Source organism: Stegodyphus dumicola, chromosome 5 (genome assembly GCF_044657685.1).
Source record: "Stegodyphus dumicola isolate Sdum_Otavi_A_Nest chromosome 5, ASM4465768v1".
Taxonomy (NCBI): domain Eukaryota; kingdom Metazoa; phylum Arthropoda; class Arachnida; order Araneae; family Eresidae; genus Stegodyphus; species Stegodyphus dumicola.
The window spans coordinates 223,172,234-223,185,211 of record NC_140772.1 but is presented as its reverse complement, the minus strand read 5'-3'; the positions used below and the strand labels follow the sequence as shown (position 1 = coordinate 223,185,211).

Below are 12,978 nucleotides of genomic sequence, written 5' to 3'. Positions count from 1 at the left end.
GAATTATTTCAATTTGTACGAATAGCTTACTCAATTATGTAAAATCCCAGTGCTTTACTTTGCTAGTGCATTCTCATTAGATTTGATGAATTTAACCCTTAATTTTGCTTTTTCTATATTTTCACCTTTGAGTGAGTGATGTGATTGCATCCTAATTAATTACCGCAAATGTTCTTACGGCATAAAATTTAACTAGTAAAAATTCTATGTAATTGTATGCCAGTATTGAAAGAAACAGTCAATCTGATAAGAAATGGCTGCGGCATGATTTCAAAATGAAGATTAAAAGGTTACCAGTGAAGATATTTCGTTTGGCATCAGTTGTACCATTATTGGTGACTTTATCGTTTGCGCCAGCAAAACAGAAAAGTACCAAATTGTTAAATCTTATCATGATTTGGTCATACAGTCCAATCCTGCTTTTATAAGCCAGTTTATGATAAACACATTTTTTTTTTTTTTTTTTTTTTTTTGTTTCATTCAAATTTTTGCTCACTTAGCATTAACTTATATAGCTACAGCAAACCTCAGACTGTATGAAATTCAGGAATGATGACCTTTATGGATATCATTAACTAAAACTTTTTTGTATTCTTCACAATTTTTCCCAGAATTTCTGTGAGTGCTAAATGAAAAAATGATCCATACTGAAGTTGAACATATATATATAGTTATGTATAAATCTAATATGTATCCTAAGTTGCACTTTCGAGATATGGAAAAAAGAAGTTAAATTTCATCAATCAACTCAGTAGAATGGGAGACACAGAACTGCCCCCTTTTTGGGTCAAAGTATACATTATATGACTAAATATATATTATATGGAATACATTGGCAGTATTGTTTCTTTAGTTTTACAAACGTGTAATACTAGCATGTATATGATTTTTGTAATGAAATTTCCCTAGAGTAATATAGTAAAAAAAATTGTGAATATGAAGCAAAGTAAAATTAAAATATTACAAAAGAAAGGGAAAACATAACTGATTTTTTTTTTCCCCAGTTCCGTTCATCCGGTTTCCAGACCATGCTATGCACCAGCTGAATTACTATTCAAAAGTACCTACTCAGCAACTAAATCCTTGTTTTGATTCATTAAACAGCCTTTCACTTTGTCCTTGGATTATAAATAAACCTGTAAGTGATTATCATATTATAAGCCTTGTTTTTTATTTATTAATTTTGTTCTTTCCACATGCCTTCATTGTTACCAAATATTTATACTTGCTGACATTGTAAAATTTTTACTATATTTGTTGTAGCAAAATTTACTGTATGCACTAGCTTACAAGTTAAGCACACTATAGCAGTCAAAATGGGAGAGTAAAGCTTTGATTAACACCAAATTGCACATGAAGGTAGGGAATGTGTTTATTCATAAAAGAAAGCAAACATTATTTACAAAGATGAAAATAATATTTAATTTTGATAAATTATGTGATGTCACATTCGAGTCATCAGCAAATTGATGTTTGAAGCTAAAAACAAACAAATAAAACTTATGTTAATGAGGTATGTGACCATCCAGATACTTCAATTAAATGCTACAGCAATTTCCCATACTTTCAATGAAGTGATCGACCATTGAAGATACTAGAAATGATTATTCCACCATTAGAAAATTTTTCAGCTGTCTAAAACTGTCTGGAGGAGGTAAATGTGCAGAGACAACAGGCCTGAGAGCATCCCAAAGGCTTTCTTTGGATTGAGATTGGAAAATATGGCAGCCACTTCCTATGAGAAATTCCCTCACTCTTTAGGCACTCATTAATGATGATGGTTTAGTGGGAAAGGGCATTATTATCCATGAGGAGGAAATTAGACCAACTGCTGCAACGTAATCCCATGGTCAGGTGTAAGCTTTCATGTGTATCTGGGTGTGATATTGAAATTTTATCCCAGACCTTGATACTGTCACCCCTGAATGCATGAGTTTTGATGATGTTTTGGGCCTGATTGCATGTGCCTCATTCTATTCAAACTGTCCAAGCTGATGCCAGGGCAAATCTAGATTCATCAGTGAATGGGACATTATTACAATTTGAGACAGTCCAATTGAAATGTTACCAGCACTATTTAAATCTTGCTCCTCCGGATTGGGTGGTTAGTGGAACGTAAACAATTAATACTCAAATGTAAAATCCCTTTATATGAAGCATTTGGCACACAGTACTCACAGATACTGTCTTACCAGATGATGCTACAACTATGAATGCAATAGTTGTGGAGGTCAGTCATCAATACTGCTTGGCTGCTAGAGCAATTTGCTTTAGAAGGGATGTTAAACCTTGGTCAATGGACAACTGTTCAACTTGTTTGGAATTGTTTCCAAATTCGAGAAATTGACATATGATCAATATCAAAGAAAAGAGTGACATCTTTCATTGACTATCCTGCTTCAATGCATTTAATAGCACGTTAGCCCTCATTATCTGAGCGTCCAGTCATAGAAACATGAGTATCATCAAAAATTATCCTATGAAAGTTATAAGAACTTTATATATGTGTAAATAAACCTCTTCAAGGTCCTTCAGGATGTTGGCATCTTCGGTAACTGCCTAATTAGCATATATTCAGACAGTCAATGACTGTGATTATCTGTAACATGCGATATTTGCATACTGATATCTGTATACCAATATCTCTATCCACAGCGATTTTCAACCACTCAAATTCAGTTGTACTTTTGAAAATTGCCCATTTGGATTGTGTGCTTAACTTTTGGTACCACTATATTCTTTTATAATAGTAACCTTATCTGTTAGAAATGTGTGTATGTTAGTATGAAAGATTTGTTAATATGCTACAATAATTATTAGATAGGATATATAAGTACAGTATTTGATACGAGTCTGCAGAAGTGACATCTTTTGGACTGATAAGTGGCATTCCTTTTGTGAAAGACTGCAAGTATTAACTATGACTGTACATTTTGTTTTCAAAGAGTTCCTGTATAATGGGACGATAGGTCAAAAGGCTAACAAGCTTTTTAACAAGAAAACTTAACACAAAGAAGTGTCACTCTCTTGAAATGCTTGCATTTACATGAATCAAATAACAATCTGTTTGTCAAAAGAAGTAATTGTAATCTTTTTTAAATTTTGATTTTTGAACAAGTATTTTTACTTTTTTAAAGCAAATAGAAAAATTTATTTTTAAAGAGAAACTAAAAGTTTTATTTAAAATTTAAAAAAAAAAAAAACTTAAATTAAAAAAGTACAGCTATTTTGTGCAGAAGTAATTTTGCGCACAAACTGCAAAAAATCGCCTGCTACCTACTGAGAGTTTGGCAGGAAAACACCCTTGCAAGTTGTGTTAATATTTAAAGAATTCTGTGTTGTTGTACCTAGAAGATTACAAAAAGATATGTTAAGTAGAATTCATTATGGTCATTTGAGTAGAAAAATACAAGAGTAAAACAAGAGTAATATTATATTGGACAGAAATGTCAAGAGAAATTGAAGATTTGGTGTTGAATTGTCCACCATGTTTGAGTTTACAAAAAGCTAATAGTAAAGAGCGAATGATATCTAAAAAAATACCTAATAGTCCATGGAAGTACTAGAAGTGAATCTCTTTTATTATCAAGGCAGAGATTATCTAATATTTATAGATTATTTTAGTTGCAAGAAATTTAAAGAGATGGAATTTTAAAACCAATCCAAATTATCCACAATCAAATGGAACGGCTGAAAGACATATTCAAACTGTCAAATGAATGTTAGAAAAAGCTGTAGTTGACATCAAGGATCCATATTTACTAAAATATCATAATTCTCTTATTTCAGCTAAAATTAGGTCACCTTCAGAATTGATGTTTGGAAGAAAAATGAATGGACTGATATCTATAAAAGAGAATTTCATTCAAACTAAACAACATGAAGACCATAAGTAACATTTACTAAAAAGTCAAGCTTTAGAAAAATGCTATTATGATAAGAACACAAGAGGTTTTAATGGTTTAATAACGTAAAGTGTACATAAGTGAGAAAGAGAAAAGAAACTGAAAGAAAGTGCTAAAAATATAGAAGAAACAGGAAGACCATGTTCATACAGAATTGGGAGAACAGATGGAAGAATTATAGAAAGGAGCAGAAGAGACATTCTTAAAGAAACTAATTGGAAAGATTTTGCAGTGCAAAACAATTATTAAAATGAAAGACATGAAGATATAAATAAATCAGATTAGTAAGAGTACTCCAAATTTAGACTTGCCTGTAAATTCTACTGCACCTAACAGAAGTGTTGTGCCACCAAATTCTGAAAAATGTGTTGTATCACTTACAAATGGGCATAAGTATGCTACTTCATCTGGTAGAACTGTTAAAAAAAACCTAATTATTTAAAAGAATATGTATAATCTTTTATTTCTGTTAAAAAGGAAATGCCACATATGTAACTGTACATAATACATGATAGACATAACTGCAATGTAGAACCGTATATAGTATTGTAGAATGAACATTGTATAGCTGATCTTGTATCATCATTTATACTTACCCATAACATATAAAAAATGCTAGTTTTCATTTATTTAATCAGATGTTGTACTGTTGTTCTGCAGTCCAGTGAACATGTTAATAAGCATGTTGCAAACATTTTTACCTGAGATGAGAGATGAAACTATAATTACCCAAATATTGTATCATTTGGTGTATTTTGTAATTATTTTGTAATGAATTATCCTATTTTTGTGATTTTTTTTTTTTTTTTTTTTTTTTTTTTTTGTAAATTAGTTTATTATATCAATAAGATGAAGTGAGCAAATGCAAAATATAACAACATGTAATATATTATTTTTAAATGAGGTAATTTGAATATATATTTATCATATTTGCCAACCTTTTTTTAAAATAAAAATAGTTTATGGGGCCCCAAGAATTCTTTTCCAGCACATTAATTTAACGTTTTTTTATATGTTATAGGTAATTGTCCCTCTTTTCTGATGACAGTATAAACTGTAGTATATTCTATTTTTAAATCTAGAAAATGTGGTTTTATTCCCTTTCTCCTCATTTGGGGCATATTTTTGAGTATGTATTAGCTTAAAATAACACCAATATTTAAGTAATAAAAGATCAGTTTCTTTAATTTAATAATTTTTTTAGGTCCATTTAAATTTTTAAATGTGATAGTTATTTATGCTTTCACCTCCTTGATTTTTTATCATAAATAATCATTATCACAAAAGAAATTAAATATAGATATTAGTGTATAGCGTTGCGCGCCTCTAATTAGCACGCAACCTAGAGGTGACTGTGTAAGCTTGTATAAACCACAGAGTCTTATAAAGGGTTTAAGTCCCTTTTTATTCAACGTACTAAATTACAATTGCGTCCTCTTGACGCTTACAACTGTGCCAACTAGGCAGTCAAATAAAAATAAAAACCTGAAAAGAAAGTAAAGACAATATTCTAACTACGAGGCTCTCTAAAATAACTAACTCACCGCGTTTTACAAAAGCCGCAGCTAATTCAGCAGACTTGAAGCTCACTGGAACAATTGCAACTACTTCCCGCCAAGCACATAGGCCGCAACGCGGGGTTCTTTAATTCTCGATTTCTACCTCCGCGCTCGCGAAGTAAGAATAACTCTCTCACCGAACTCGTTTCCTTCTATTTTAAATCATACTACTTCCGCTGATAATTTGAATCCTTGCGCGTTCTACTCAAATTTACATATTCTGGCATTGGCAGTTCCAGGGGAAAGTAAGGCTTGACAGGAAAGATAGTTTAAACTTAAAATAAATGTTAGTTAAAATAAATATAAATCCTACATTTGCCTCTGCCAGAATTTGGAAAACTTGGAAGCGAGCGCGGAGGTAGAAATCGAGAATTAAAGAACCCCGCGTTGCGGCCTATGTGCTTGGCGGGAAGTAGTTGCAATTGTTCCAGTGAGCTTCAAGTCTGCTGAATTAGCTGCGGCTTTTGTAAAACGCGGTGAGTTAGTTATTTTAGAGAGCCTCGTAGTTAGAATATTGTCTTTACTTTCTTTTCAGGTTTTTATTTTTATTTGACTGCCTAGTTGGCACAGTTGTAAGCGTCAAGAGGACGCAATTGTAATTTAGTACGTTGAATAAAAAGGGACTTAAACCCTTTATAAGACTCTGTGGTTTATACAAGCTTACACAGTCACCTCTAGGTTGCGTGCTAATTAGAGGCGCGCAACGTTATAAGTGATTCACTTTGAAATGTACAATCACTCTTGAATAAAGCTCTATATTAAACTTATGCTATGCTTATATTATTTATTGAACACTATACTATAGTTTTTAGATTCTTTAATTTTTTTCATGTTATTTACACATTTTTTGCATGTAAATTAATAAAAAATAATTGATTATTTGTGATAAGAATGATATCTTGATGTACTTTTATGTTTTTATGTATAAATTAGAGAATTTTAGGTATAATTGTATAATTCACTTATTATTGTACACTTAATTGTATAATTCTGCTTTTCTATTTTTTTAATTATTGTTTAAATATCTTAATTTTAATGAAGTCTTATTTTCTCAAAACAACCACATTTCCAGTTGTTAGACATCGTTATACAAGTTTTTAGGAATGGAGGTAGTGAAGAGTTGGATATTCCTTTAAATCCATCTAGTTTTGCCCCTCCTTTAGAAATAAAACAGTAAGTGACAATTTTTTGTTTATAATTGGAGTATTAAAATTGTGAATGTGTTAAGTATTTTTTGTGAATTATTTCCACAATGTACAAGGTCTGGCTATTAATTTCCAAGACTCGTGGAATAACTCATAAGAAAAAAGGTTAAACACACATAGCCATTTAATATCATTCAAAGTAATCCCCATCAGCCGTAATGCACATCCTGTGCTCGGCTGTACAGATTTCGGAGAGAAGTTTTAAAGTCCTCTTTTGGAATGCTCTTTAATAGTGACATTACAGTTTTCTTGATGGCTTCGACATCCTGAAATCTTGTTCCCTTCAGATTAAGATGAAAGAAAGCGATTAAGATGACCTTGATTTTGGACTTTTCAAATTGAAATTTTTTCTGCCTTGGTGAACTTGGAGAACTTCATTCGGAGCTTTGATGCTTGGTTTCAGGGTCATATTGATAACACCAAAACTCGTCTCCCATGACTATCTTATCCAGGAACGCAGGGTCAACATTAGCATTGTCGATAAGCTCGCCACATGCGTTCAGTCTCAATTGCTTTTGTTCATCAGTTGCTTTTGTTCAGTCACATTTGCTTTTGTTGCAATGGTGAGGAACAAATCTGGAACAAATCTTGCGTTTGCCTAGGTCTCACATCAAAATTTGCTGAACCGTCTCTTTGTCCATGTTGAATTCATTGGTGAGTACTCGAATAGTCAATCGACAATCACATTTCACCATATTGTGAACTTTTCAATTGCTTCCGGCATGCATACAGACTGCGTCCGACCTCTGTGTGGATCATCTTCAATGCTTTCGCGCCCTTCCTGAAAGCGTTTAAACCATTCAAAAGTTCTTAAGTAGGATAATGCTTTCTCGCCATAAACTTGTTTTAACATTTCGTAGGTTTCCACAGCTGTCTTGCCCAATTTGAAGCAAAATTTAATGTTAATTCTTTGCTCCATTTTCACTTCGACAATAGGAATTTAAGAGCTATGTTTTAATGCACCTATCCACGAGAACCACTTACTTCAGAATGACGCCAATTGCACTGTACATGCGCAAGAAAACGCTCTTCAATATGCAATCATTAGTGCCATCTTCCGACTTTTCATTCTCCTACAGTTACGTCAGTCCTGGAAATTAATAGCCGGACTTTGTATTTTTAATTAATATTAAATATCACAGATTCCTTTGTTTATCCTGTTATTAAATGCTTTGTACATTTTTATTCATCAAATTCGTTCATTAAAAAAAGGCCAATGACTTACTTTTTTAAGTCTTTGATCTGAAACTACAAATTCATGAATGGAATAAATGTGATGAAAATTTTTTTAATTTTATTGTAATTCAAATTTTAAATATATATATTTTATTTCTGAAATGAAGTGAGTTACATTTTAAAACAAGTAAGTTACTAGATGATTTTTTTTCTTCAAATTTTTATAGTAAAGGACTTATTTAATGTGCTTGATAGTAGCTTTTGAATATGTTCTTCTTTGAAATTGTATTACTTGAAATAAATTGTTCAAAAAAAAGAAAAGTTTTAATTCATGCATATTATGATAATAAATGTATTTTAATTTTACTAACTTGTTTATAACTCTAATAAATACAATGGTCTCTGTTAATTTATAATGTTACCACCAAAAGTGTTTTTTTAAATAATAGTAATAAGGATTTCTTAGTTAGGTAAGTTATTGTTCCTCTTGTAAATTATTTTTGCCAACTGCTTTTGTTTTTTTTATCATAAATGTTGGAAAATACACTAAAATATATACTGATAAGAGATGAAATATTTAGATGCCCAGTTATGTGTTATGTTTGACTAATAGCAACTTGAGATTGTTTGTCCTGTTAATGTTTTATGGTTGCTTAGCAGTAGAATATATTGGTAGATTCATATGCTGTTGTAGCTCATATAAGTTATAAATTGCATGTAGTCTATCTAACTGAACACTTTTTATTATTTCAGACTAAGATTCATTTTTGAAAACCTTAATATTACAGACTGTTTTTAAAAATGAATTAAGATAAATATTATTTAATTTCAAACTAAACTTCTGAATTTACAGTTACATGAACTATTACTAAGGATGTTACACTATAATATTAATATATTTACAGAAAGGATACCTTTTTGAATAGTGAGTGAAGAAGGATAACAACGTTAATCCTATTTCAGTTGCATTGAAGGCATAAAATAAGAATTTTCTCTATTGCCTATTTTACTACATAACTTTGCTCATATTTTCTTTTTATGTTTTCTGTTATATTATAATTATGATTGAAATGTGGGAGTATAGGTAATTTTTAAATTAAAAATGTAAAAGCATCAAAAATCCTGAAATGACAACTAAATGAGATTTGTCTAGACGTATTTCTTTTGCAGACAATAGTGAAGGAAAAAAGTATTTCCTCATAATAATCCATACTGATCCAAATATACAAAATGGAAAAAAACAAATTGCAGTGCATTAAAAAAGTTGAGCAAATCACTTTTTTGGGGGGGTAGAAAATAAGTAATGGTAATAAGAATGAAAGCTAGTTGAATTAATAAATAAGTAATGAAATTAAATGAAAACGTTTTATATGAATTTAAAAAATATGCTTTATGATGAATACTTTTCTGTTTGTTGTAAAAAAGCACTAATAAATATGTGACAGAGCTCAATTAAATGAACGAAATGCAGCAGGGTAGGTTAAATATTTAATAATTTCACTTCAGTGCTGAAATAGATGTAATTAAAGATGACAGATCTTACTGAAATTTTTACTAGATTGAGTTCAGAATATTGTTGTGTATATCTACCAATATTCAAATCCTTTTTATTACATTGTTTTATTATTTAATTATTTATTTGTTTTTTATTATTTTGTGTTTATTTGTTTGTTTGTGTTTGTATTTAATGTGATATTTCTTATATGGAATCATTGAATCTATTGTTTTGAGAGTGGCAAAATTTAGAATGTAAAAATAGCTTAGGTAAATGTAAGATATGTTCCTCACAGGCCTCAGCCGATCTTTCTGGAAGTTTCTAGAAACTTGGTACTTCACCAGACTTATGCCTGACTCTATATAAATGCAGCTAAGCAAGCCGAGATGAGTTGTTGTTATTGCTAGTTTAATTGTTATTCAACTGCTAGATGTAGCTGAATTGTGAATTTACTGTGCAAATAATTTTGGTAGTTGCCAATATTTCTTGCACACTAAAGAAAAATTGCTTATATCTGCATTCTGCTTAAGCTGTTAAAAGTTAATTACCATGCTCTTCTCAATTTTCAAGTGTATATAGTGTTCATTCAATGAGATGTCATTGAACTGGTAGCCTGCGACTATATTTAATATATAGTTTAATATCATGAAATTACCTTTTATGGTAATATTAAGACTTAATTGTCAAACTCTCAGTTATTTGTCATTTATGAGTAGTTACACATTGTCCTAAGAGACTTTTAATGCATATAATCTTCCTATAGATACTATTTCATAGCCAATGAGGTGTGTGAAGGTGGTAGTAATTAATATTTATATTTTTGGCTCCCATTTCCTATATGTGTATGTTCTTTCCAGTGGTATGTCAAAAAAGGAAAAGGCATTAATTAAAAAACAAAATATGGAGCTAGAAAAAAAGAAAGGTGAAGTAACAAGTTTATGGTTTGACTGTTTATATAAGCTGAGCATAGCAAATCATGTAAGTATCCATTTTTATCTTTTAAACAATATTATTATTATGTATTATTTGCTATCAATACTTCCCAATTGTTAAAAAAGAAAAAAATATATCTTTTCATTTAAGGGCTATAAATAACACACTTTTATTTTTAATAAGTCTCATTGATCATATGCAAAAATATAAAAAGTAAACAATACAAGCTGCAAATTTTACTTATATGAATATAAGAAAGAAAAGCAGGGAAAAGCAGTTTTACAGAGTGAAGTGTGATTACTTATATTTGCAAAATAAATTTGAGGTGCATTTATTGATGGCAAAGTAAATTTATATTTTATAATGTTTCATAATAGCCTTAGGTAATCTGTAGCAGCATTCTACATAATTAACATCATTTAAAAGCTTTGCCTTTGTATGAATCATTAGCATGTTTTATAATTACATCATATGTAAGGACTGTAAAAAAGTAAGTATAATTAATAGTTATACATTTTGTAATGGTGTTCACTTTGTGTATATTAAAGTCTGTTGAATTAATGAACCTTCTCTTCAGAATTTTTTAAAAACATGATTAACTCTCTTTATCCAACTGGATGCCAGTCACTGATGTTGACATGTAGGGTTAATATTTTAGATTTATGGATGTGAATTCTATTTAATCAAACAATCCAAAATTTTATTTTATGCTGTTAAATGAAAACCCCCGATGTCAATTTGGGCATTATATTGGCCATCATTTTGACTCGGTATCTTAGCTCTCTGAGGGCAGGGCTTTAATTGCAATTTAAAAGGGCTTTTGAATTGTCAAAACTCGAGCAGCCAATAATAATTTTACAGCAATATTAACTATCCAATCAAAATGCTTTAAGAACCAAAACTAACTCAGTTTGATTTAAGATTTCATCCTGAACATTATGCAATTGCTTTCCACGCTTTGGCCTAGTTACACTGCTGTCTGTCTGTTTGCTGCTGCTTGCTTGCTACAATGTTATAAAAAATGTAAGCCTTTTGGAACAGGCATATTTAATGTGCCAACTTGTGTGTAGCCAAAAGATCTTGCTGAAAATAAAATTGAAAATTTAATCTGCATTTGCCTCCAGTTTTCTAGTCATTATGGATCAACACTTTTTTGCCATCGAAATTTCCTATTTCTGCTCCTGAACCTATTACATATATGTAAGAGCTTCACTTGGTCAACAAAAATTTTCTGATATAACTATTTCCTCTATAGGATGTGAGTTAAACATTCAAATATGTTCTAAAAACATGATTGATAATTTGCATCATCAAAAAATAAATAAATAAAATAAAATAAAGTATTAAAAAAAGTGCTTCAGAATTAATGTAGAATTTATTTTTAATTATGATAATAATATATTTTTAACATTAATGTAGTATTTTGCTATATTATTTGTTGTTTATCAAAAAGGCATTTTTAAACCTTTTTTTCATTTTAAAGCTATAAAGCAGGGTTTCTTAAACCTTTTTTCAGTCGTGACCCCGTTATTTCACTGAGATTTTTTTGTGACCCCCAGGACCCCATAATATTTACAAAATGTTTGTGGGACCCCATAAATATTGCACAAATTCGACACATGTGTGAGTGAAACTGTCAATTTTTTCACTTGTACTCTAATTTACTATTGCATTTTTAGGTCATTAACTTTAATTTCTAATTTTAAGACATAGAAAAATGTGCAAATTTTAAATAAGTAACAGATGAAATGATAGCGTCACATGCAAAGCAAAGAAAATGAATATTTATATTATAAAAATAATGCGTCAAAACGTTTTCGTATTTTTCTTTGTCTGTATTATCTTTATCTATTTTCAGATACACTGTGTAAAATTATTTGGTAATTGTAACATTATTAAAATAAGTTGAAAAAATATCAAAACTGCTAAAATTTTTGGCGACCCCTTGCTGCAGGTCCCGCAGTTTAAGAAACCCTGCTATAAAGCGTTGTTTATGTAATTTTCCTGAATATATAAAGCTATAAATATTCTAATAGTTGAAATATTATTAAAAAAAAATATTTTACCGTTTATTCATATGGCAGTAATTAATCTAACAAGAAGGTGTAAAAGACCGTGCATTTACTTCTTTGTCTCAAGTGATGGGTCTGCTAAGAGACAAAGAAAAGATATCAAAGAAGCTCTTAAAAGATATTTCTTTATATTTTTATGAGAGGGGTGTCTCATCGAAACAACATCATCATTTTTCACTTGTGCCATCCACTTTTCTTCATATAGATACAGTAAAATTAAATTAAAATTTAGTCTATTGTATCTGGTTAATATTGTATTTAACTTTTATATTTAATGATTGTTTTTAGGGTATGAACTTCTGCACAAAGTATTATTGCAAAATTTAAATAAACAAATCATGTGTGGTCCAGTAATGAATTAATCCATTTTAAGTTAAATGTTTTGAGGAAAGTTATTTTGGTTTATGAACATTTCAGTTGACAAATGGCCTTCAGTAATGGCACTAGTTTTTACTATATAAGGTTTACTTGAAAGAGAGACAGAGAAAAAGAAAACGAATTGTTATTACAATAAATGTGTATTTGATCTATGGAGCAAGGGGCTGATGATTCTGATTTTCTGAATATCTGCTTGTGCAGTTTTCCATTAGTCCAGTTATTTAGAGCTCTACTGTGCTTTAAGATATGCATATT

At 30.2% G+C, this 12,978-nt stretch overlaps 1 protein-coding gene across 3 annotated transcripts in view; it reads left to right on the top strand.

The window, feature by feature from the left end:
- Nucleotides 1–12,978, top strand: part of PolrMT (mitochondrial RNA polymerase) — a 149,612-nt gene that overhangs the window by 87,729 nt on the left and 48,905 nt on the right. For all 3 annotated transcript variants that reach the window (XM_035372499.2, XM_035372500.2, XM_035372501.2), the window contains 3 exons: nucleotides 1,005–1,138; nucleotides 6,537–6,637; nucleotides 10,198–10,318. In XM_035372499.2, coding sequence (XP_035228390.1) covers nucleotides 1,005–1,138; nucleotides 6,537–6,637; nucleotides 10,198–10,318 — 356 coding nt within the window. The remainder of the gene's footprint in view (nucleotides 1–1,004; nucleotides 1,139–6,536; nucleotides 6,638–10,197; nucleotides 10,319–12,978) is intronic.